Below are 27,161 nucleotides of genomic sequence, written 5' to 3'. Positions count from 1 at the left end.
TTTATATATTTCTCATAAAGGGGAAGAGAGAATGAAATATTTTCCTGGGGGTATTGAGCAGGAATCAGAAAAAAAGAAGAAAAGAAGATTGGGCTAAATAGAATATTTATGGACATGCTAGGGTTGGGGAAGGACTGCTCTGAGCCGTGGGGAGGGTGTGATGGTTGTGATACTAGTGAACATCTGCAGGATATATAATGCACTTCTTCACGTTAACCCACTTGAAGAGTTAATTAAGGCTGGGGTTTAGCTCAGTGGTAGAGTGCTTGCCTAGCACGCATAAGGCCCTGGGTTCCATCCTAACACCACAATAAATAAATACATAAATAAAATCCAAAGAATTAATGATTTAGTTAACTACTTGATTTGTTTATTTTATTTTATTATCTTGAATTTAAGAAAGAAAGGAAAAAGAGCTGCAGAGGAAGGAGAAAGATTGTGAAATGGATTTTTTTTTCCCACCCTACTTAGCAAAATTGTCAGAAGCCTGTTTCAGGGCTCAGTAACCAGGGCTCTTATATCTCCTTATACATAGGAGATAACCAGAGGTCCTATTTCTTTGTTTCTAATTAGCCAAGAATATATAATCTTATTGGAAATGAGGTGGCTTCCAGGACAGAAGCAGATGTGGCCAATCTCAGCCTAGCTTCCCTGACCCCCACACTTAATATTGCTACTATCTGGAGAGAGAGAGGTCTTGCCACACGTGGATGAAAGAGGGAAATGGATGAAATCAGTTATGGAGACCATAGACCTCTTTGAAAATATGAATATAACTATAGAAGAACACACATAACATCAAGTTTATTTAGAAAGAAGAATCAGATCCCAGATGGATGAGATGGGATAGTTTAGGTTAAGCTGCAGTAACAAAAAGTTTTGGAGGCTATGAAAACAAAGACTTGTTATTTCTTAATAGATGTTTATCCTGGGTTGGTGTGGAGTTCTATTCCATGACTCCTCTATCAGGGATCCAAGCTGATGCCTACTGGACGTCAACTGAGACATCTGTCTCTTGTTGGTGGGTTAGGGAAAGGGTAATATGGCAGATCATATCTGGCTCCAAAGGTTTCCAACCAAAAGGGACACACACAATTTCCATTCACATTTCATTATTCAGCAAGTTTCCATGTGCAATTCTTCATGTGTCAGGAGGAAAACATTTAAATTTTAGTTAACAAAATGACTACTACACTGTCAAGAAAGGGGTTCTAATTAATCCAAAATTAATTAATGTTTTTGAGTGTGAATTGAGGAAACTTCTTCCTGGGCCACTAGGAGATGCCTATAGGAGAGATTTGGTTCCTCACTGGCAAAATTATCTCTACAACTTATTCATAGTGAAGTTGGACCAGACAGCTTATAATATCTCTTCCAACTCTGGGATTCTGTGAGCTAGGCAGGTAACTCTAATTCTTCAATGCCAGATAAACAGATTTAAGATGGTAAAGCTGAGCATCTATTTCAGGGAAAGGAGATGTCTAAGCGTAACTACGAGCAGGTTAACAAGAGACTTAGTATTTCAGTGGAGCTTCTCAGCATCATCAAATGCTGTCCACAGCAGTCCAGTTCCCAGTGGCTTCAGCCCTGTTCACAATTACTACCAACCCTTTTTTCTCAGTTGCACACATTGAACATGTTCTTAAAATTGTGGAAAGTACTGTTCAAAGGCAGCTTTAAAATGAACCCCTTCAACAGCCCCTTTCCAATCAGGATGCCTCCCTTCAGGCCTTCTGTATAGAAACTCTGTGCTACCATTGACCAACCACCTTCATTTTATACATGTGAAAACTGAGGCCCAGAGAGGGGCTGTAACTTGATTAACTCAAAGGCCAGATGGAGCCAGGGCCATCACCATTTCTTTGAGACTCAAGAGTGATTTTTCAGGACCCAAATTCCCCTTGACAAGTTTGGAACACAATTTTGATCCAGAGGTCACCCGAGAAATTGAGTTACTGGATGATTGACTTTGAAATACAACTATCCATAACTTAATCATGGGGATAGGTTCTGAGAAATACATTTTAGATGATTTTGTGATTGCACAAACCTCATAGCATGTACCTTCACAAATCAGGATGATGTAGGCCAATCACTTGGCCTGGCCTCTTGATACAATCAAGAAACATGATAAACACAAGATGTATTATACTGTTACTAGCATACTGTTTTATAGTAAAGTTTTTTCTTTTTAAGTAGAAGGATCTCACTCTAAAAATAATGAGGATAGAATAATATGACACAACTATCCCACTCCTTGGTATTGATCATAGAGAATTAAAGTCATGATGCCATAGTGATATATGCACATCCATGTTTACAGCAACACAATTCACAATAGCCAGATTATGGAACTAACATTTGTATCCATCAACAAATGAATGAATAAAGAAAATGTGGTATAAATATACAATGGAGTTTTATTCAGCTGTAAAAAAGAACAAAATTATTTTCAGGAAAATGGATGGAACTTGAAAACATTATCTTAAGTGAAATAAGCCAGACTCAGAAAGTCAAGGGTCATATATTTTCTCTTATATGTGGAAGCTAAAGGGGAAAAAAAGAGGTGTCTCATGAAAATAGAAGGGAAACTAATAGAATAGAAATGGAATTAGGGAAAGAGAGGAGGGGAGGGAAAGAGGAAGTACTAGGGTATGAAATTAACCAAATTGTGTTATATGCATGTACAAATATGTAACAATGAAACTTCTTATTATGTACAACTATAATACAGCAATAAAAAGTATAGCAATAGCAAATACATAAACCAGTAACACATTCATATGTTATCATTGTCAAGTAATAGGTACTGTATGTAATTCTATTGGGCTATACTTTTGTAGGACTAGCAATGCAGCAGGTTTGCTACACCAACATCACCACAAATACATGACTAACGTATTGCACTAGGATATTACTACAGCTACAACACCATCAGGCAGTAGGAAATTTTCAGTTCCATTCTGATGTCCTGAAACCAGCATCATCGATCTGACATTGACTGCAACATGGTTACACAGCACATGACTCTACTCTAGTTTCCCTTTTATTTATTTGTTATTTTCTATTCCAGAATTTGGCTTCCTCTACCGCAAGGAAAAGTTATGCTCACTCCTAAGTCTTTGCCAAATTACGAAGGTTTATGGTCTCACATCCTAGTGCAACTCAGTGCTGTTGAGCTTGGCACACTCACCAGGATGATGGATTGGGGTGGAGGACAGCCAGTCATGTCTACCCTTTCTGCTTTTTCTTCCAGTTAAATTATGATAATGTCTTATGGAAGTTTTATGTTTCTATTTTTGAAGAATTAACCTCTTGTTTCTTCCCACAGTTCCTTATCAGCAGAATCCTTACAATCCCCGGGGCGGCTCCAATGTCATCCAGTGCTACCGATGCGGAGACACCTGCAAAGGAGAAGTTGTTCGGGTCCACAACAACCACTTCCACATCCGATGCTTCACCTGTCAAGGTAGGAGGCTCCATTTCCCAGCTCCCTGCTCAGACTCCTGGTCATGCTCTCTGCCAGAACGTGCTCCAGGGACAGGAAGAACAAATGCAGGCAGTTGGGATCTATAAAGGCCTGAAGAGACTTTCTCATGAGAATCCTCCCTCAGACAGTGTGGAGTGAAGCAGGTAAGAGTGAGGGCAGTGCTGGGTGGAGAGCCAGGCAACCTGGTGACCTTGGAGGAGTGGTGTCCGCCCAGGAGAAAGGCCATCTGCAAGCTTAACTTACACACCTGAAAAGGTGCCTGGCTTGTGCCTGCCTGTAAGTCAGCTTGAGAGCAAATGATAGTGGAAGCTATCCTGGCTACAATCAGTCTGGATCCGATGAGCTCCTGTTATGTGACAACATGACCGTCCTTAAAGAGTCAGTTTAACAAGGGAGAAGATTCATCTTGATTTTAGTCAGGTTTGTAATTTGGAAGCAGGAGGATGCTGAGTTAGCTCTAATTGGCACAGCTGATCCATAGCTAATTATAGAACCCTAGACTCAGCCTCCTTAAGAGTTCCTAAAGAAGGGTAATGGAAGCAGAAAAGGCAAAGGGGCTCAGCTGAAAGAGGAAGAGGAGTCCTCTGACCCAAGGGGCAATATGCCCTTCCACAGTGTCCCTGACAAATGTCTCTCCTGCCCGCATTTCCTGTTCTCCATATCCAGGCCTCCCTGCACACAGACCAGCCATTCTTATCGTGGATTATTTGGGGTTTAGAAAATGTTTGGTTTTAATTCTTGCGTCACAGGAGTCTTATTAAGGAAGTTGGGGCCCAATCCCACATGATGGAGATTAGGGCCTACTTTTTTTTTTCTATTAATTGCAGGGTCTCTGGTTGTATTCCTAAATCCTTAATCCATTTTGAGTTGAGTTTTGTGCATGGTAAGAGATAGGGGTTTAATTTCATTTTGTGGCACATGGATTTCCAGTTTTCTCAGCACCATTTGTTGAAGAGGCTATCTTTCTCCAATGCATGTGTTTGGAACCTTTGTTTAATATAAGATAATTGTAATTTTGTGGGTTAGTCTCTTATAGCAGCACAATTCACAATAGCTAAACTGTAGAACCAACCTAGATGCCCTTCAATAGATGAATGAATAAAAAAATGTGGCATATATACACAATGGAATATTACTCAGCAATAAAAGAGAATAAAATGACATTTGCAGGTAAATAGATGGAATTAGAGAAGATAATGCTAAGTGAAGTTAGCCAATCCCAAAAAAACAAATGCTGAATGTTTTCTTTGATATAAGGAGGTTGATTCATATTAGGATAGGGGGAGGGAACATGGGAGGAATCGACAAACTCTAGACAGGGCAGAGGGGTTGGAGGGGAAGGGAGGGGGCATGGGATTATAAATGATGGTGAAATGTGAGATGATCATTATTATCCAAAGAACAGGTATGAAGTCACAAATTGGTGTGAATATACTTTGTATACAACCATAGACTGAAAAATTGTGCTCTATGTGTGTAATAAGAATTGCAATGCATTCCACTGTCACATACAATTAATTAATTGATTTTTTTAAAAAAGAAAAGAAAAAGTTTGGCTGAAACCTGTAACTCATACCTGCTGATCCTAGGTTTGTCCTCGTAAAATTTGAAGAACACTTTGTGTTTCATTTTCCCAGTGACTACCCTTTCAGATATTTGCAGCCAGCTCTTCCTGTGTTGAACTATATATATTGCAAGTCCTTGAATCAGGCCTCATCTGAAATGGTCACATGAGACTACATTTCTGTTAATGTGACTGATATGAATTGACTTCCTGAGGAGCCACTTCACACAATTGACTTATGTTGAATTTATCATGAAAGCCCCCAGTATCTTTTCATATCAGTAACTGCTTCATATTAGTAGTAAAAGAAATACTTATAATTTTTAAAATTTCTAAATGAGGAGGCTGTTTAAGGTAACCCATCTCCTTACTGGTTACTGTTGGAAATCAAAATCTCATAGATCTGAGATTGACTTCCCTCGTCATGGAGAAAAATCCTGGACTTCTTTAGTCATGATCTAATTGGCCACTGCACTGAGAAAATAAATTACACATTTATATTCCCTAATTTATTTATAGAAGCTTGAATGGGATATATTTCCATTAGTGTGATTTACATTTTATGCCAATAATTGGTAAACTCCTTTAGTCCAAATTGAACTTTAGTAGTATCTTGGCAAAGGACTACTTTTACATCCTCAGAAGTTAAGGCAGGACAAAGTAAGATTGTTACAAGGAGGTATGGGATGTGACTCTGCAATTATAATCTAAGAGAGTGCTATTACTTACCTGTTACTGAAGCACAGTGGACTTGTGCTTCCATGTGGCTTCTCATCCTTGAGGAGGTTGGCTTGGACTCATTCTTACAGTGATCTCAGAGCTCTAAAGTGCAACAAGAGAGTGGGCTTAGTAGGTCAGACCTTTCAAGCCTTAGCCTATGTCACACTGTTAATGTCCTGCCTTTGGCCAAACAAGTCAAATGGCCAACCCAGATTCAAGATCATGGAGAAAGAGACTTTGCCTTTTGTGGGAGGATCTGCAGCATCAGATTTCAAGAATGTGAATGCAGAGAAGGGAATAATTTGGCCATTGTGAGAATTTACCACAAGGAAGTTGTAGAATCTCTTTCCAAGGAGATTTTATGGGTGGAGGATGAACATCATTTTTTCTGAATATTTTCCATGTCAGCTTGTTTAGAGGAAAAACAAATGACAGAAATTTAATTTCCAACAGTAACCAGTAAGGAGATGAGTTACCTTAAACAGCCTCCTCATTTAGAAATTCTAAAATTATATGTATTTCTTTTACTACTCTTTTAACATGTGATACTGTACAAGCATGAAAGAAAGGAATCTGCAGAGGTTAAAAAGAAAAGAAAAGAAAAAGAGGAGGAATCCTGGTGTGACTACCAGTTCAAGGTTTCATGCTGATGGGTTTTGTTGAAACCTGGAGACCTTGAGCTTTGACCTTCATGTCTAAATGGATCATGGAGATAAAGAGAATCCTAGAGCCTGGACAAATGGGAATATAATAGGAGACCTCAGTGTAAATCTGAGATTTCCCCACAGGAATCTTACTCTTAGTGTCTGCTGGGTGAGAAATAAATTGGCTCTGGAGAAGAAGACAGAAAAGAAACTTGCCTGACCCAATTTTGGCACAGGATAGAGGGGGCTAAAACTTGTACAAAACTCTTTCTCCACTACATGATTCATGGATGATCTTCATGCTGTGCATTTGGTGGAAATTTTTTTTTAAATAAAGTGGAGAATTTAAAAGAAAGTCACATGGTTGGCAAATGGCAGAAGCAAATAATAATCCTTTTGGAAGAGACTCAACTTTAATCCAGGCTCCTAAAATGTTCCCCTAGATAATGTTATTAGGAAAATGAGTAACTCAGTTAAAAACATACAAATCATAATGGAGAGTGAACCAGGAGAAACAATGAGAGAACCAGAACCTTGAAGACTTGGTTTATTGAAATTTTCTACCATTATATTAGAACTATATGATAAAAACTTTCAGGAAAATATAAAGAAATACACCTATACATCAGAGAGAAACCTCAGATCATCAAAAACAAAGAGATAATCTTAAAGGTAGCCAGAGATAAAAGACAGATCATCTGCATATGAATGGTAAATAAGCTGACAGCTAACTTTTAATAGCAACAAAGAAACAAAAAATGGTGGAATAATATATTTAATATTCTGAAAAAAACTGTCAAAGTAGGATTATGTATTCAGCAAAACTATCTTTCTAGAACAAAGGCAAAGACACAGATAAATATTATTCTTAATGGTGAAAGACTGAATGTGTTTCCCTTTAAGATCAAGAACAGGACAAGGATGTCTGATCTCACCACCCTAGTTAACAGTACACTGAAGTTTCATGCTAGGTTAATTAGATAAGAAAATGAAGTAAAAAGCATCCAAATAAAAAATGAAAGCATGACATGATCTTGTATATAACAAATCCTAAGGAATACACTAAGGAACTATTAGAACTAATAGACAAATTCATCAAGATTTCCAGACACAAGATCAACATACCAACATCAATTGTTATTTCTATGCACTGGCAATGAACAATCTGAAAATAAAATTGAGAAAAAAAATTTGATTTACAATACCATGCTATTTTAAGGTATAAATGATGCAAGATATTCAAATTCCTGAAAATAAAATTCTGAATTAATATGACTGCTAAAAATAATTAAGTAATTAATTAATTTAAGAAATAAACATGGAAAGATTTTTAAAAAATAAAAACACAGAAACAAATTTAACAAAATAGGTGCAAAACTTACACTATAACAACTATAAAAAATTAAAGAAATCCTAAACAAGTGGAAAGTCATCCCATGTTCATGAATCAGAAGATTTAATATTGTTAAGATAGCTATTCTCTTCAAGGGGATCTATAGACTTAATGGTGTCACAACTCATAACAAAATACTATAGACAACAGCATGGCTTAAACAACAGAAATTCATTTTCTTTCTCCACCCCAGCCTATCTTCTCACATTTCTATAAACTGGGAAGTCCAAGATTAGGGTGACATTATGGTTGGGTTCTGGTGAATACTCTTCCTGACTTGCAGATGACCACCATCTTGCTGTCTTTGCCTGGCAAAGAGAGAAGAAGACAGATAGACAGCTCTCTGGTTGTAAGGGTACAAACCCTCATTTGAACCCAATTATCACAAAGTCTACATCTCCAAACATAATCACATTGGAGGTTAGGACTTCAGCATTTGAGTCTTGGGATTGGCATAATTCAGTCCATAGCAAATGTAATCTCTATCAAAAGACTTCTTTGCAGAAATTGACAGAAGATTCCTAAAAATTCATATGGAATTTCAAAGGACATAGAATAACCAAGCAAAACAAAATTTGAGAACCCATACTTCTCACTTTCAAAATTTGCTATAAGATTCCAGTAAACCATACAGTGTGGTAGTAGCACAAGGATAGACATAAATCAATTGAATTGAACCAAGAGTTCAGATATAAACCTTTACATTTATAATTAGTTAATTTTCAGCAAAGTTGCCAAGATAATTCACAGGGAAAGACTAGTTTTTTTCAAAAAAAAAATGGTACAGAAAAGGGAAATCCAATTTTTTTCACACATACATAAAAATGAACTCAAAACAGATCAAAAACTTAAACATAGGAGCTAAAACTGTAAAACTCTTAGAAGGAATATGAGAATAAATCTTTGTCCCTTGATTTGAGCAATGTCTTCTTAGATACAACATGAATAAAATAAAAATGGGTAAATTAAACATCATCAAAATTTAAAGCTTTTTGTGCTTCAAAAAAAACCATTAAAAATGTGAAAAGATAACCCACAAAATGGGAGAAACTGTTTACAAATTATTTTTTTAAGAGAGAAAGAGAATTTTTTTAATACTTATTTTTTAGTTTTTGGCAGACACAACATCTTTGTTTGTATGTGGTGCTGAGGATCGAACCCCAGCTGCACGCATGCCAGGCGAGCGCGCTACCACTTGAGCCACATCCCCAGCCCTTATTGTGAATTTCACACGTCTTGACTAGTCAAATGTTCCCAAGTATGTGAGCAAATGGATCAGGGGGGATCTATTGGTAGGAATATAAGTGGGGGACAAAATAGAAAATAGTCATCACCTCACAAATACAAGAAGATTCACAGCAGCATTTTTATAAAAGCAAAATTTTAAAAAATGCACCCAGCTCACATGTCCTTCCACAGTGGGATAGATCAATTGTGATTTATTCAGTCTATGGAAAGCACCAGCCTAGTGAAAATGAATGAACTGCAGTTGCGTGCATTGACATGGGTGAGTCTCAAATACCGTACTGAGCAAAGGAAGCAAGCACCGAAGAATAAGTGCAGAAATATTCCATCAATATAAAGCTCAAGCACAGGGCACACTAAACAATATAGTGTTAGTGTATTTGACACAAGGGATAAACCTATAAGGAAAAGCAAAGGGATGAAACACACGATTAGGGACGGTGTGAGAAGGAGGTCTAGGGCGAGGAAAACAGGCTTCTGTGGCACTAGTAACATCCTATTTAATAAACTTGGTAGGGGGCACATAGGTGTGTGTTTATTACTCTTTAAACTGTACAAATATATTTTATATATTTTATCTATGTCTATTTTAAAATTAAAATGTATCAAATAAATGAATTAGATCACCCTTGGAGGCACTTCTGATTTTGAAATTTCCATAAAATCTAATCTCATCTGAAAAGTTGAAAATCAGCAGAATTATAAGGCAGAATGCTAGGCTTTCAGATCTGAACGTGCCCCTCTGTTACTACCTCCCGCCCTCATTTTACAAATGAGCTCCAGAAAGTGAAATCAATTTCTCAAGTCACATGCTCCTGAGTTGCAGAACAGGACTAGGGACAAAGGTCCAGTAAGCCCTGAAACCCCGTGCTTTCCTCTCACGTATGGCTAGGGCTGAGTAGCAATCTTCTATTTACAGTGAGCATTCATTCTGGATTTTCCCAGTTCTTTTTTTTTAATTGGTTATTTTTAGTTATATGTAACAATAGGATTCATTTTGACATAATTGTAAAAGCATGGAATATAATTTGTTCTAATTCAGTCCCCAGTACTTCCCCTTCCCCTCTCCTTCTCCCTCCCCATGTTCCCTTCCCTCCACTCTACTGATCTTTCTGCTTATAGTTTTTTTTTTAATTATTGTCTTATGGATGTACTTGATGATGAGATTCATTGTGGTGTATTCATATATGTACATGGAAAAACAAGGTCGGGTCATTCCACTGTCTTTCCCTATCCCACCCTCCTCCCTACTTTTCCTCCTCCTTTGTCTACTCCACTGATCTTCTATTCTTTTTTTTACCCACCCACCCCCCATTATTTTGGATTAGCTTCTGCATATCAGAGAACATATTCCACCTTTGACTCCCTTATTTCACTTAGTATGATAGTCTCCAGTTCCATCTGTTTACTGACGAGTGCCATAAAGTCATTCCACTTTATGGCTGAGTAATGCTCCATTGTGTGTAGACATACCACATTTTCTTTATTCATTCATCTGTTGAAGGGCACCTAGGTTGGCTCCATAGCTCGGCTATTGGTAACTGTGCTGCTATAAACATTGATATGGCTATGACACTGTCGTGTGTAGATTTTAAATATTTTGGATATATACCTAGGAGTGGGATAGCTGGGTCATATATTGGTACCAGTCCTAGTTTTTTGAGGAATCTCTACACTGCTTTCCAGAGTGGTTGCACTAATTTTCAGTCCCACCATCAATGTATGAGCGTACCCTTTCCCCAACATTGTATTTTAGATAATTGCCATTCTGACTATAATGAGATGAAATCTCAATGCAGTTTTAATTTGCATTTCTCTAATTGCTATAGGTGTTGAACTTTTTTCATATATTTGTTGACCATTCATATTTCTTCTTTTGAGAAGTGTCTGTTTAGTTCCTTTGCACATTTATCAATTGGTTTTTTTTTTTTTGATGTTAAGTTTTTTGTGTTCTTTGCATATCCTGGATATTAATACCCTGAGGAGCAGGTGGCAAAGATTTTTCTCCCATTCTGGAGGCTCTCTGTTCATACTCTTAATTGATTCCTTTGCTGTGCAGAAGCTTTTTAATTTGATGCCATCCCATTTATTGATTTTTTTAAAATTTTACTTCTTATGCTTTAGTAGTCTTGTTAAGAAAGTTGATTCCTGAGTTGACTTGTTGGAGTGTTGGGACTACATTTTCTTCTATCAGTTGTAGGGTTTCTGGTCTAATTCCTAGGTCTTTGGTCCACTTTGAGTTGATTTATGTACAGAGTGAGAGACAGGGATTAAATTTCATTCTACTACATATGAATTTCCAGTTTTCCCAGCACCAATTGTTAAAAAGGCTATCTTTTCTCCAATGTTTATTTTTGGCACCTTTGTCTAATATCAGATAACTGTGTTTATGGGGCATTTTCTGTCTTCTATTCCATTCCATTGATCTTCCTGCCAGTTTTGGTGCCAATACCATGCTGTTTTAACTTTGCACAATCTTTCTTATTGTCTAACCATAGGATTTTCTTTTGTTTTATTTAATTAATAGACTTTATTTTTTTTTTGATTCACAGAATAATAACTGGCCTGGATACACTAGTTCTGTTAAATCTATATTGCTAACCTTCTTCATGACCTTCCTGTTATTTGAACATCCGACTCTGCTCAGCCTCAAACACATCTGTCATGCTCATACTGCTTGCTGCATACCTTTTATCCCTATATTCTCCACTGTATTTCCAGGAACCCCTGAGACTCTTATCAACCGTTACATCCTTTTTACCAAAAGCTTCCTCCTTCAGCTCCTTGGGGGGGAAATGGAGGAATCGGTCTTTCCAAGTTTTCTTGTGGCCTCCTGGTTTTCTGTACTGGGAGAGATAGCTCTGAGGGTGGAGTTAGCCGGGAAAACAAAGGGGAGAAAAGAAGGGAAAAAACAGGAGCTATTTCCAATGAGGTCGTAGGCCAGGACCCAACTAATTCCACGAAGCAATTGATCCGCCACCTGCACACCCAGAACAGCCTGTACTCTGGCTTTGCCTGCTCTGGGGACTAGGCATTGTTTGATATGATGAATTCTCATGATGCCTGGTGGAAGATGAGCCCTCCCCCACCTCCTGTCACCACTGTCCCCACCAGGGCCCTGCCTCTTCACAGGGGTGGCTTGGGGGCCACAAGCAAGACTCCACAGTGAATTTAAAATGTTCAGACACATGGTACACCCTGAGGAAGTCCTTCTCATGGACTCACAGGAGGTCAGCTATGAAGGAAACGCTCAGCCTCTTCATTTTGCACAGAAGTGAACGGAGGCCCCAGGGAAGGAAGGACCACATTCGCTGCCTCCCGGAGACTTAGTGGCAGTGATGAGCCTGGAGTCCAGAGGTCTGATTCCCAGACTGCTCCATCTCCAACTGTCCTGCTGTGATTTCTGGAGCCACCCCTCTCTCTCTCCCTCACCCTGGCCCTTTAAGCCTTCCTCTAGCCTACAGAGGTGAACAAACACTTGCGAAATATTTCTGGCATTCACCTGGGAAATCTTTCCTGTTTTTATTCTGGCTTCTTCTGCAGAACAACTTTCCCAGTCAATGATGACGTGTTATTTGCTGGGGTGATTTTGTCTGATTCCAGGCTGGTTCCTCAGACCTTCGGGTTGGGAAACTATCTCATTGATTTCCGCCACCATAGATCCCCCCTGAAAATGTCGACTTATAGTAACCAAATCCTCAGAAAACCCATGTGAAAAACCAACTGTTCACTAATGTGTGTGAGAGCTGTAACTCTCCCCTTGGACTAGTTTGTGTTGGCCCAGCCAACTCGTCCCCTCCCAAAAGTGATCTATGTGAAAAGCCAAGCTGCCAAGCAGTCTCCTGGTGAGGGCAGGCTAAGAACATGGGAGCTGGCCACAGGACTCAAAGAGGATTCATTTGCCTTCCTTTAGCTGCTGACCAGCCCCTTCCTGAGGGATCCATCCTCACTTTAGCTGCACAAATGCACTCTGTGGGTTGCTGTATTTCTGTTGGCCCTGGGAGCCATTTGTTTCTGGGGAAGAAACCTCACCTCTTGACATTCTGCCCATGATGTTTGGATTTCATAACTTAACTCCTTATGAGAAAATCTTATTTCCCATATGTCAAAGTCCTTTATTGGAGCTTGTTCCCACGTAACTCAGTTGTTCAGACACTTATAAATCCACCTCTTCTATTATCTAACTTCTACTTATTTCTTCATAATGTCTATAAGAACATTCCAAGAGAACTTATGAAATGTCTTACAAATTCATATTATGGCTCTATTCAAAAGTCATCAGTGCGATTGATCATTTTGGCAACAAGATGATGGGTAACATTATATCTCTCCACTTTTGTTTATGTTTGAGATTTTTCCCCCCTTAAAACTAGGGATAAAACTGCTGTGGCTTCTCAGTATCCCACAAAGCCTGAACTTCTTAAATTGAATTGAGCCCTTCCTCAAACATGTCTAAAAACCCTTTTCCTGTATGACTTCCCTCTACTCCCTACAAACACCACCCCTACCCCAGTCCCTACATCACTCTTACCCTCAGTATTTACTGCCTGAACCTACCCCAGGGCCTATCTTTCTGGGTATGAGGTATCTTTCTGTGTGATCTTTTCTCTGCATACATTTTTAGCTCTTTGCAGTTCAGGGAGTGTTTTCTCATTTATGCTGGGAACAGACCAATCCTCTGTGGCTGTGGTGAGGATAGATTAGAGACTGAACCAATATCCCATTGCCATCAGAAGTTGTCTGCCATTTGGGATGTGGAGCATGTGGTCTCCACTCTGCTGTTCACCTGGCAGCATCATGCACCTAGGAAATAGCCGAGAGAAATTTAACTGAGTGATTCTTTTATATAATTCATTATACTACCAGCTGTGTAGCACTGCATGAGTCACAGGGCCTTAAACTTGAGTGTATTGAAAGGATTGTACCATATCCGTGGTGTTGCATTAGCATTGGCTAGCACTGTGCAGAATGCAGATGCCAGGCCCCTGCCCCAGGGAGCCTGACCAAGCTCAGGCATCTGCCTCTGAAGAAGCTCCCTCATGACTCTGATACAGGTGGTCTGCAGGCCATACTGTAAGGCAACACTGGCCCCAAAGCCCCACGAGGCCTGTTTTGCTACCATTCTCTGGCCACTCATGACAAAATCAGATACCAGCCTTTCCCCCAGTGAGGACCTCACGCTTGCAGACCCTCCCTGGACTCAACCTGCCCTTGTTTTCTCCTTGTTTCCCCAAGTGTGTGGCTGTGGCCTAGCCCAGACGGGCTTCTTCTTCAAGAACCAGGAGTACATCTGCACCCAGGACTACCAGCAACTCTATGGCACCCGCTGTGACAGCTGCCGGGACTTCATCACAGGAGAGGTCATCTCCGCCCTGGGCCGCACCTACCACCCGAAGTGCTTCGTGTGCAGCTTGTGCAGGTCAGCAGGTGGCCAGCAGGGCCTGGGCCCTCAGGGTGAGCCCCAGGGAAGGGAAGACATGGCCATTCCCAAACAGTTCTGGGGCTTACTGGGCTTATGCTAGACACCTGACCTCAAGGACTGCAAGGACGAAAGGATCTGAAGGGCCAGTGGTATTCAAACCTTTTAACAGCTGGATCCTTCCCTTCACATGCAGTCTGATGTAAAACACTAGTTCATCCTATGATGGAGGCAGAGTGAGGATCCAAGCCCCATACTCAGTTTCCCATTTCTATCAAAAGCCCCACCTACACCTAAAAAAAACACTAAGTACGCTGGTCCCTTGGGATACAGTTTGGAAACACAAATCTGGCTCAGGCTCCTGTGACTTAATCCACAGGTGGTACAAGGATGTCTGTTTATAGCCTTCCTCCACCACCACAGTACCATCTCCTGCTGGCAGGGTGACCCTAGTAAGGGACCCCACCTCTCTACATTTTAGTTTCTATATCAGTAATAAGGGCTCAAAACCACAGCAATGTCATTGGGTTTTTGTGAATATCAGTGAGATGCTGAATGCAAAGACCTTAGCTCAGTAACTGGTGCATAGTGTGTCTGTTATTATTCTTCTCATTGTCTTGATAACCATCTAGCCTCTCTCAAGACCTCTCCAAAGATGGAGAGCACCTCCCTGCCCCCTTCTCCACCCCAGCATCTCAATCACTTGTTAATCTAGCAAATGTACATTAAGAGCCTACTGTATGCCAAGCACCACATTAAGGAGATGGAAAAAAAATAAAGAAAAACCTCAATCCTGCCCACAAATACATTAAAATTTAATGGACATCTCTGATTAAGTAATAAGTAAAGCATGATTGAAGTATATCTGCATTTTTAGTTGGGAAAAGAATTTATAGATTGATTATTATTCTCAAAAAAAATAGCCACTGGTTAGTTACCAGCTAGAGGAACTAACCAATTGGAGTTTCTGATTGAGATTAATGGGAGACTATGTAAGAAAATATAATCAGTCAATTAAATTCATTCATTCATCTATCTCTTAGGACCTGAGCCCTGGGTTCTAGGATTCCAGACCCATCAGAGGTCAGCATAGAGGGTCCATATGGCACAAGGCGAGGTTTAATACTGTGTCTTTCTACCATGAGTTAGTGGCTGGGCCACAGTGAGAGCATGGCTCCCCAGCCTCCTGCCCAGCATCCCCTGCATTGTCCCACACTACAAATACAAGGACAGGGGAACTGCTGGAAGCCTTTGCCAGGGTTTATGCTTACAGATCCTAGGACAGGTGTCCCAAACTGCAGGAAAAGCAAGAAGAGCCAAGCAAGGCAACTGACAATGTGGGAATCCTGTATATGGCTGATAATTTAGTTGGGGAGGCAGGATCTATACAAGCTTGAGTCTGGGCTGAGCAAACTGAGCAAATACAGAGTAGGAGGGGAAAGGATTATTTGGGGACTTATAAACTCCCCATTGGGGTAGAGGATTTTGAGAAATGTCTGGATAGTGAAAGGAAGAAATTTCAGTAAGTTCAGAAATTGAATTATTTTGTTTTCATATGGGGGAGGTCAAGTGGTGATGGAAAAATATCCTTCCAGGAAGAAGAACCACTCCGTGAGGAGTTAGTAGCCTCTTCCCCTTAAAATTGAGATATGTAAGCCCAGATAAGCAGCATGATTTGTTCAGTGTCAAAACATATGAATGGCTCTTGGGGACCTCCAGTTCTGACCTCCAGGACCCTCATTGAGTGGTTTAGTCAGCCTGTCACTGTGAACAGCATTTGAGTTTGCCTGGTGCTCTAGAAAGGCAAGCTGCATGTGTTCATGCATTGCTGTGAGCATATGTGTTATCAGGTCACCAATAGTCACAAAATCTCAGGAGAGGAAGCATTGACTTTCTTCCTTGTCCCCCTTGCAGGAAGCCGTTCCCCATTGGAGACAAGGTGACCTTCAGTGGTAAAGAATGTGTGTGCCAGACCTGCTCCCAGTCTATGACCAGCAGTAAGCCCATCAAGATCCGTGGACCAAGCCGTGAGTCCTCCCCACCGGGCACCTCCTCTTCAGGGGTGCACCTCCATAGGTTCCTCAGTTCAGTCACTGTCCACCACTCCCACAGGCCTAAAAGGAAGCAGGGGAGGTTCCCACCCTGGAAATTCCTAAGTGTGACCCAGTTGGCAGAGAGCCCAGACAGACACACAGTTCTACGAACATACTGCAGGGAAGACGGGCTGCCCAACTGGAAACTCTGATGGCCAGTGCACTTCATCAGTCACTTGGGTGGCTCTCTTCTGGGACAAGATAGGTACCTGCTCTTATGTCCCAATGACACCGCGACAGGGTTGATCAAGTCTTGTCACCAGTGGTCCTCAATTATTACAAACTCCACAAAGAAAATATTTTCAGACATGTCTCACAGAGGAAGTAGGGAAGCACCTGGGAGCAAACAAGAGATTGGGCTAGTGCTTTGGACAGAATGTTCCATGGACCCCTGCATCAGCTTCACTGTGAAACCTGTGAAAATGCAAATTTCTGGGCTCACCTTGGACCTCTAGGGATGGACTGTAAGAGTCAACCCTCTTAGTAGCTTCCTGTGTGAGTCATTGCTAGTCCTAAAATTGGGAACCATTATGTAGGGATGAGGGGCAGCTGATGTGCCATATTATGTTTTATCACCAAACCACAGGTTCGGGGGATAGTGAGGATCGAGAGTGTATCTTGGAGCATTCATCTTCCTGGTGGAAGTCCATCCTACTCAAGTGTGCCTAGCAACAAGATGTCTAAATTACTGTTCCCAGATGCCCTTGTCAGACTGCTGACTTCATGCGCCTGCACACACATAGATCAGCCCCCTGGGTCTCCGTCAGCCACATTAGGCTCCAATGTGCTTTCATGTTATATGACACTGGCTGGCCTCATGGAGAGAATCAATGAGAACCCATTAGCCTCTTGGGCTGTATCATGGTGCGGGTACAGGGGCTGCCAGACATGGCCCAGCAGAGTCAGCATGTGGGGGCTGCATCCCATCTAGGAGGGTGAGCAGAGAACACCTCAAGTCAGCAGGGTTCAGTTTCCAGGGGCTCCATTAGAGTCTGCCCAGCCGTGGTCAACCAAGAGATGGGTAGAGAAAGGGCTCCCTCCCTTGCTTTCCCTTCCCTTCAGTCAACTGGAACATGTTCCCAAAATGTGCAGCAGCCTTCCTTCAGTGTCCTTGGCAATGCCCAAGAACAGTTTGCTGTTCTAACTAAGTTTCCATCTCAAGGTGGCTGAGTGTACATGCTGTTATCCTTCGTAACTCCTTGGAAACATCATCCAGAAACAGTCAGAGGCTAGGATTGCAGGTCTGTGGCCTGTGACTGATGCCACTGAGAACCCTAGAGGTCAGTGGAACCAACATGCAAAGCAGTAGAGAGCAGGGCAAGCTTGAGTCAGGAGCCTGCCAACCTTCTGCATGATGCAAAATCAGTCACATCAACTTCCTAAGACTCAGTTTACCCAGCTCTGAAAGAGGGATGGAATTTCTTATCATCCTCTCAGGATTGTTGTAGAAAGCGAATATATTAGTATGTAAGAATTGAGCTAGCATACAACATACACTGTACTGTGTAAAATATAAAGTGAGCACACCAAAGGAGCACTGAGATTAAGATTCCTGTTATTTCTCTCAGGTTGTGCTAATGTTTCTGTGTGCTGGGATCTGGCCAGAGGGAGATTTCCTCAGCCAAATGTGGAGTCTCACATGTGAACTCTTCTCAAAGAGAGACTCCTAAATGTCTCTACCATAATTTTGCAGAGTAGGAGGTAGAGAAATGTGAGGGAAAGCGAGTTTGTGGACAGTTTTCAGGAGGAGCTTTTAGGATTGTAGCTTCTGTCATTATTCATCACACACACACATCAATCCATGGATCCACATATATTTCGTAGAAGGATTTTCTCCTAGGTGGTCACTGTTCATGCTGCAAATGCCAGTGGGGCTGACTAGAGGGCATGCTGGAAGTCCTCCTGAGTTCCCAAAGAAGAGAGGAGAGCCAAGAGATCAGCCAGGTCTGAGAGATTGCCAAGAAGAACATATCATGGAAAAGGAAAAAGAACCTGTTTTCCATTGTTTTTTTCCTTAAGCTACAGCAGTGTGGAGTTTTTATCTTTGGAGGGTAAATAAAGATATTCTTGAAAAACAGGAGCAGTGTTTGCTCAAAAAAAGATCAATAAGAACACTCAGGAACTGTCAAGAAGAAAGAATCATGTTACTTACCAGAGGAAAAAGAAACGTCTCCTCAGATCTCACAGAGAAGAATCAGCAGCAGTTATAGCATCAGCATCACCACCATCACCACCATTACCACCATCACCACCATCATTACCACCGTCACTACTACCATCACTTAATACCACGACCATCACCACTACTCCACCATCACTAACACCATCACTTAACACCACTACCACCATTACCACCACCATCACTTAACATCACCACCATCACTACCATCACCACCACCATCACTGAATACCACCACCATCACCACCACTACCATCACCACCACCATCACCACCATCACTACCATCACCACCACCATCACTTAATACCACACCATCACCACCATCACTACCATCATCACCATAACTAACATTAGCATCAGTGTCACCTTTGTTACTGCCACCACCACCATCACATCATTATCACCATCACTAGCATCACATCACCATCACTGCTTATCACTACCAACTCCCCCATCACTATCAATGCCAGTATCACTATCAGCATTGATTATTACCATTGTCGGGCAACTGCACTAAATATGCTACACAAAAATTTTATTTAATCACTACAGATTCAAAGGGTCTAAATGGTTTCTCCAAAGTGACACAGATAACAAGACAAGAGACTAAGCAGCCTGATTCTGGAGGTATTCTGCTAACACCCTATACCAGAAACATGACTTGCTAATTGGAAGGGTTATATCTTCCTGGATTAGTTACCTAGAACAAAGTGGGTAGCTTGCTGTGACTCATAAAACCCACTTATTTTTGCTGATCTAAGTGGAATGAATGACATAGTAAACTAAACTTAAAATGGTGGCCAAAAGTCTTTAGAGGCTGCAGTAATAAACTGAGGGACTTGGAAGGAACAGGTGGAGGCATCAGACTTTCTGCCAGCTAATGATTGTAATTTTGGAATGGAGAGGAACTTGTGAGGAGTGGACAGCTGGCTCTGCAGAAACCAACTCAGTATAGGGTGCGGTTCTCACGACTGCTTATGACACCAGATCCATGGGCTCCCAGATGGGGTGTCTGAAGCTCCACCAGTAGTCAAGAAGGAAAGGAGGAGAAAATCATCCAGATAAATATGAAACCAGTACAATGGAGGACCAGCAATGAATCATGAAAAGAAACACAGAGAAGGCATCCCGGAACTAAGCAGAGCTTCACTGCAGAGGATCGTTGCCTGTAGCCTCAGATCAGAGATCAAGCATCACTTGGGATGTGGGTTAAAAACAGGAGAGTGTGAAATAATACAATAACCATTTATGGATACATAATGTTACTTATACCTGCTGATCAAAAGGAAGGAATTCAGATGAGGGAACCAGGGCTCAGAGGTCAAATGACTAGATGGTTCTCACCTAGGCCAGCTTCTCACTCATTCAACCTCTCATTGAAGTGTTAACCACTGCATTGTACTGGCTCCTAAATTTTAGCTCAAGATGCTAAATTCATGTCAGATTTTCACTTTAATGTAGCAGATGGGACTCATCACTGGAAGGTGGCCATGGAACAATGCAGCCATTAAATAAGTTTTATTGACAAAGTGGAGGACTGTTTCGTTGGCCAGTAGTCTCTGGCCTCCACAAGTGAACTGGACCAGTGATGACCACAGCAAGTGAAGCACAAGAAAGAGTACCAAGGAGCCTTACTTGTCTTTATTCGAAGGAAATGTCATGTGAGGAAAAGATGATTATTCTCATTTGCATAAGAGTGGGGAATCATTGGAGGGTGGCATCAGCTCCACATAAAGACGGAATCCATGGCAGTCATACCTGTCCAAACAGAGTGGCCTTCTTCAAGAAGGGCTGAATGGCTTACCCCTGACGTGACTAAGTGGGGGAGGGGGAGGCACTTTCAATCATGTGACAAGTTCCTGCACTGACTGGGATATTTGACTAAATGCTCTGTGAACTTAAAGCCCCTGTAGAATTATTAAACCCTACTGGGGAGTCTCACAGAGACAAAAACGTTCGGTCTCTGAGGCCTAGAAAGCTTGACCAGAGGCCTGCAGTGTGTACACTGAGGTTGAGCACGTCACTCAGACACCAACACTTCATCGGGACTAGCCCCTCCTCACAGCCAGCTAGACACAGGGTCACTTCATCTTCTCTCCCAGGACAGGCTCCCAGCAGGATTGAGGACTGTCCAGCCAGGCTCCCCCAACTCTACATGTGACCCCTTTTTCCTCACTGCTACAAAGTACGCATTTGCCGTGTGGTGCCAACAGGACGGTTTGCCCTCTGGTAAACTTTGCCCTGTGACCCTGTCCTCCTCTGAAGCGGGCCATCCGGTCAGCTAGGCCTGAATTCCCAGCATCTCCCAAGTACCTTGGCCGCTGGCTCCATTTCCTGCCCCTCCCCTCCTCAGACATTCATTGAGCAACAAGCAGACCGCTGGGCCTGCCCCACATTCTGCTGGCCCCAACACACATTCCAGAATGATAGTGACAGGGAGTGAGGGGACAGTTCTGGTTTGGGACAGAAGATTCATCAGACTCTAATCTTTGCTTCTTGGGAGGCAAATGTTTGCTGTATAAGCACATTGGGGAAGGGAGGGGTGGTGTGGTGACTTCTGTCCTTTGCTGAGCACTGTAAGGGCCACCTGTTCATACTCCTTCAGCAGACAGGCTTGGAGTTCCTACCATGCTCTGAGCACCATGCCAGACTAAGGAAGGGATTCAACCTCAAAACACAGATGTGGCCCTTGCCACTGAGTGTACAGGCAGGAGAGAGAAAAAGAAAGCAGACTATCCCCAGGAGGGGTGCCTCTCAAACTTCACAGAGCTCAGAGATCTTGCTGAAATCCCCAGGTCTGGGTGGGGCTTGCCATGCCACATGCTGCAAGTTCCAAGAAAATAGGGGTGCTGTAGGTGCCAAGATCATGGAGTGATGCACAACCTCAGTTACCAACCAGAGGAGGGAAGAAGCAGCGCACAACCACTGTGGATGAGCCACAGACACGATGATAAGCAGGAAGGTCTTTTTCTCCCCTCCACCAAGTCCCCTGTGGACAGGCCAGGTCTCCAGGGGCCTTTTCTCTTCCCTAGTAGGGTCTCTGGGAAGCTGCCAATGCCAAGGTGGGAAAATGTGTTGGGGGTGGGGAGTCCCTTGCTGGGGGCATGAGTTGATGGCAGGAGGGCCAAAAATCCCAGGGCGTTTTGCTCAGCAGTGTCCTCTTGTCTTTGCAGACTGTGCAGGGTGCAAGGAGGAGATCAAGCACGGCCAGTCACTCCTGGCGCTGGACAAGCAATGGCACGTCAGCTGCTTCAAGTGCCAGACCTGCAGTGTCATCCTCACCGGGGAGTACATCAGCAAGTGGGTGTCCCTCTCCCTGCCGGTCCCTGCTTCCTGGGCCTCTGTGTCCACCGAGGCCTACCCCATCTGGCCTCTAGCTGAATCTCCAACATCACCCCTCCTCACTCCTAGCTGCCACACTTGAGCTACAAACCTCTCTCCGCCCGCAGGCCCTCCCACTCTGTTCCCTCTGCCTGTGGTGGTGTGGCCCCTCTCAGCACTTGCTCCTTCACTATGCCTCCTGCTCAGAGGTGCCCTCTAGGCCACGCCCCACCTCCACTCCCCCAGCCCCAGCCCTCAGACTGCTGTTTGTTTCCTTTGCCCGGGCTGCCAGCATTTATAATTATATCCTTATCTGTTGTAACTTTTTAATAATGTTTACAAGTCTAACTACCATTTACTGGACTTTTATTATGTGCGAGGAAGTTATTAACTGCTGTGGGTGGATTATCACATTAAACCCCCTAACTACCCCCATGAGGGGTCTGTCTCCATGGGATACTAAGACTCAGGGGAGTAACTTACTCTAGTGGTGATGTTTATTCCTCCCACCAGGACAGGGGCTTTGTTTAGTCACTGTGGTATCCTCTTCCCATAGTCAATAATGCCTGATCATTGTCAATAATATAGTTATTGAATGTATTTAACTGAGATAAGAGGAGATTATGGACACATAAAGCTATTGGGAAAGAGGAGCCAACCCCCAGAAAACTGCACATTGCAGCTTTGAATAAGCCCCCTTGTTGCTAGATCCTAGTGACCACATGTATATACTGAAGTACCCAAAAGCTTCTGACCCCAGATACTTTCTAGGCCCATATGTGGCCTGATGCCAGGAGATGGTGAGCATGTAGTGTTGCTGTATATATAGTTTCTGCTTTCAAGACACAGTTTAATAAGGGAGATAGGCTGTATGCATGAAGAATCAGGGTATATGAAAGGAGTTCATGAGAAGTTTAAATCATAAAACATTTTCAATCATAACTGACAGAGAACCCAATTCTAACTCACTTAAAAGCAACAGGAGTTTATTAACTCACAGAAATTGAAAGTTCAGAGGCATACTGGCTTCAGGCAGAGCTGCATCGAGGGACTTAAAGATGTCTACAGATCTCTCTCTCTCCCACCCCCCACCCCGCCCCATGTTGAATTCATTCTCAAGCAGTCCCTCCCTAAGTAGCAAAGAAGATAACCAGTAATGCCAGGTTTTTTTTCCCCTTCTATCAGCTTAGCAAGCCTAGCAGACAGAGGCCTGTTTCCCAAGACCTTCAGCAAATATCCCAGGGCTGCCTCTGATTTGGCTACCCTTGGGTCAAACACCCATTTCTGATTGACCACTAGCAAGGAGGATACAATCCTAGAGCCATCAAGCAGCCTTTGTGACGTACAGTAACCTCAAGTGAAGGAATGTCTTCCAAAGGAAAATCCTAGGACTGGTACCAACAGAAGGGGAAATGGATGGTAGCCAAACAACACCTGCCTATGTCCAAGGTGCAAGTGAAGGACAGTGAACATTCAGAAAAATGAGGGGTCACTTTTAATTAGCAGGAAGTGGAGTCTGGAAACTGTGAACTTTGTGACAGGTGATAGTCTTTGGGCTGGATGTTGGAAAAGGGTGTAAGATTTGAAAATGCACAGGAGAGTGTGCATACCTAGCCTGGCAAGACAAGACAGGTGGTGAGTGTGGAGCACCCACCCTCACCCCATTTGGGAGCTCAAGTGTGTGCAGAGATGAAGCAGAGTCCCAGGCTGCAGAGGTGAGCTGAGGTCGGGTCACCAAAAGTTCTGAGTGCGTGTCAGTGGGAGTTTGGCATTTCCCTCCGGACCTGCCAAGGAAGGAGTGTCCTTAGTAAGTCATCAGCCAGGAGTGCTTGAAACTGGGAGCCCAAGTCAAAATTCTCTGGGGCAATAAGAGCTTGCTCTGAGTTCCTCTCAAGGAGGCCCAGCCCAGGTTACCCACTACACCTGGCACCTCTACAGTCTGCCTCTGGGTTCCTCACCTGGTTGAGACAGAGTGGTGATGGCATCAGATGCCCAGAGTAGAAGCCCAGTCTGTGTGACCTAGGCCAGGGACTCAACTGCTCTGAATCTTAGCTTCTTCATTTATAAAAATAGGTTTAATAAGATCAACTCCTGGTAGGGATGTCAAGGCTCAGAGATCTGTACTTTGTACCTAATGAGTGCCCAATAAATCTTCATTTTACCATCTATCTTTTCAGAATCAGGGACATTTCAAGTTCCTTAAGGTCTCCCCAACTCAGGCATCCAAATAAGGTTGTGTTGGCATTTATAGCCAAATTTTTCTGGCTCATTGACCTGCCTCCTAATGAACAATTTTTGCTTCCCCTGCAAAGTAGCCCTCTTGTACTCACAGAGTGAGAACTTGTTTGAGGGCTGGGGGGGGGGGGTTGAAGGAGTGGAGGAAGCTTGTCTCATAGGGTCACAAGTAAGTCCTTACTCTGTGGGCACAGTCTCACCTCCAGTTCTTTGCCACACTTCAGGTCTCCTTGTTGCTTCTTCAGGAAGTGCTGGCTGCCCTGCTGCGCAGGCAGGGCTCCCAGAAGCCCCAGCATGGCCCCATCTTTGAGATAGAAACTTGGCATGTCTGTCCTTTATATCACACTTTGAACCAACTTCAAAAGTGGGGGAAACATCCCTCTCTCCTCAGAATTCAGTCCCACTCCTTAAAGTTAAGTAGGTCCAAAAGGCTGGGCTGAGCTCACCAGTGTCCTCAACTGTTTCTGTGTCAGCTCTGGAGAGCTGAGCACCAAACATCCTTCCCCAAATCCCCTCTAAGCAATCTTGGCAATTGCTGCCATGAGCTAAGTACCCACTGTGGGCCAGGCACCATGCTAACCCTCGGATACACTGGCCCTATCTCCTTTAATCCTCATGTAAACCTGGATGAGAAACCAGACCATCTGGATCCAGATCCCAGCTTCCTGTCATCCTGGGTGGCCTAGGACAAGTTATTCAATGACTTCCTGCTTGGGTTTTCTTGTCCACCCTTTGGGAAATAGCATTGAGCCCATGGGGCTGCCCTAAGGACTAAATGTGAAACACCACCAGAGAGCCCAGCACACACCAAGCAAGAAGTGCTAGTGGTAAGAGGTAGTGTAAGTAGTATGAGGTAGTGGAAGATAACCGATGGCAATCTTATCTCTGTCTGCTAAGTCCGAAGCACTAAGTAGAAATGGAGCAGATAGGAGGCATTCAGGGGAAGCTGCTGATTTTGCAGCACAACCAGATGGTTCTTTCACTACAGGTGAGATGTTTGATTAAAGGAGGAGCCCTTCAGGATGTGCAAAACATTGATCACATCCATTACCTCCTGGAAGGAACCCTGACCTGAGAAGAACTGGAGGGAAGGCGGGGACTTCTCCCTTTATGCCTTGAGACTGTTGTATCACATACCAATATTACCTAGTCTAAATAAAAACAACCCTTAGATGTTTTAAATAATTTTCAGAGTCTTTTGAGGGCTAAGGGAAGAGAATGGGTCTGGAGAACTCCTGGAGAGGGGTAGAAAGAGGGTGGAAAAGGGCCACCCTAGGCCAGCATCCAGAGCAGGAGCTGCCATCTGTGCTGGGGAGCTTACCAGATGCAATGCCTGGGCCCTCTACCCCAAGGATTCTCTGATTTCATGGTTCCAAGGGGAATCTGAGGAATCTGCATTTCAAATTATCTCAAAGCACTTCCAACCCCGGCCCAGACACCTTAGGCTGCAGGTCCTGGCACTCCCACAGGACACCCCCAGGGATCCCCCTAACCTCCTCATCCTGTGTCAATTTCCTCTTGCAGGGATGGCGTTCCATACTGCGAGTCTGACTACCACTCCCAGTTTGGCATTAAATGTGAGACCTGTGACCGATACATCAGCGGCAGGGTCTTGGAGGTGAGTGGGCCCATGTAACCATGAAGATACGTGAGCAAGATGGTCTGTGGCTCCAAAATGCCGTCACCAAGGAAAGAGAAAGTCACCCCAGACCCCTTCTTTCATAGCCTAAACCTCCCCAGCTTTGCTTGCTACATGACCTTAAACAGATAACCTTGCCAAGATCTCTGAACACCCCCAGAATGATAAAGTTGACACAATTATTCCTGGTTCAAAAATTGCTGTGCTGGAAAAATCAGTTGCTTCTTTGGCTTCCGACCTAGACATATTTCTGGGGAGTAACAATTAGGATTTTCCTCTCAGACGTGCCGAAGGATGGAAGCTTTTTTAAAAAAAATTTTAAGTCTTTGGTAATATGCTGATTTAAGAACCAGCATGTCTAGCAGCTTGCTCCCTAAGCCCTCCTTTGGCTGGTCCATCACCATGGCAACAGTTCTCCCAACCTCTGATGCACAGTTTGCTCTGCCAGTGACAGACAACCTGCAGCACCTTGCTGAGCCCTTGCCTGAGCCCCCGTCCACTGGCCTTCCTGGGCCTCCTTTATATACTATGTGACATGGAAGCTGTCTTCTCTATTCACCTTGAGAAATTAGAAGCAGAAAAGAGTTGGGTACAAAGGAAAAAAATAATAGCATAAGAGAAGAAACCATTAGGATCTAATATTGACTCTACTGTTAACTCATATTCATATACGGCTAACATACTCAGATTGTGGCATTAAATGCGAGACCTGTGACCTCTACATCCGCAGCAGGGCCTTGTTTGGTATTAGATGAGAGACCTGTGATGTTTTTCATCTGACAATGGCTGGGGTATGGCAGACTGGGTGAGCTACTGTGAGCAGAATTACTAGTTTTGCCAGATCCAGCCAGCTGATGGTGGTTACCATGTGTGCTGAGCTGAGAAGGACTCTGTGTCACATGTGGTCTCAGCAGGAGACGGTGTGGCAATCAGAAAGAGCTCTCCAAGGAGATGCATGGGAGAGAGGCTTGAGGGTGGGAAGGCTGGCACATGAGCTAGAAGAAGAATGAGTTTGACCCCTGCAGAGAACAGAGAAAGGGGCCAACATGGCTGAAATCATAAATAGAAGGTAAGGGAAGATGGAGTATATCACAGAGGGCAAATCTCACAAGACTTTGTAGACCAACTTTAGGAGTTAGGGTTTTATACTAAGTGCATTGAAAAGTCATTGGAAAGTTTTTCAACCAAGGAGCAACATAACATTATATTTTTTTAAAA

The 27,161-nt window shown here is 43.0% G+C and overlaps 1 protein-coding gene across 1 annotated transcript in view; it reads left to right on the top strand.

The window, feature by feature from the left end:
• Window positions 1-27,161, top strand: part of ABLIM3 (actin binding LIM protein family member 3) — a 112,811-nt gene that overhangs the window by 33,571 nt on the left and 52,079 nt on the right. The window contains 5 exon segments of the mRNA XM_081297883.1: window positions 3,332-3,469; window positions 14,292-14,475; window positions 16,390-16,502; window positions 21,922-22,048; window positions 25,829-25,922. Of these exon segments, the coding sequence (XP_081154009.1) occupies window positions 3,332-3,469; window positions 14,292-14,475; window positions 16,390-16,502; window positions 21,922-22,048; window positions 25,829-25,922 (656 nt within the window).

This window comes from Spermophilus citellus, assembly GCF_964194105.1.
Source record: "Spermophilus citellus genome assembly, chromosome: 1".
Classification (NCBI taxonomy): domain Eukaryota; kingdom Metazoa; phylum Chordata; class Mammalia; order Rodentia; family Sciuridae; genus Spermophilus; species Spermophilus citellus.
This window is presented reverse-complemented; position numbering and strand designations above follow the sequence as displayed.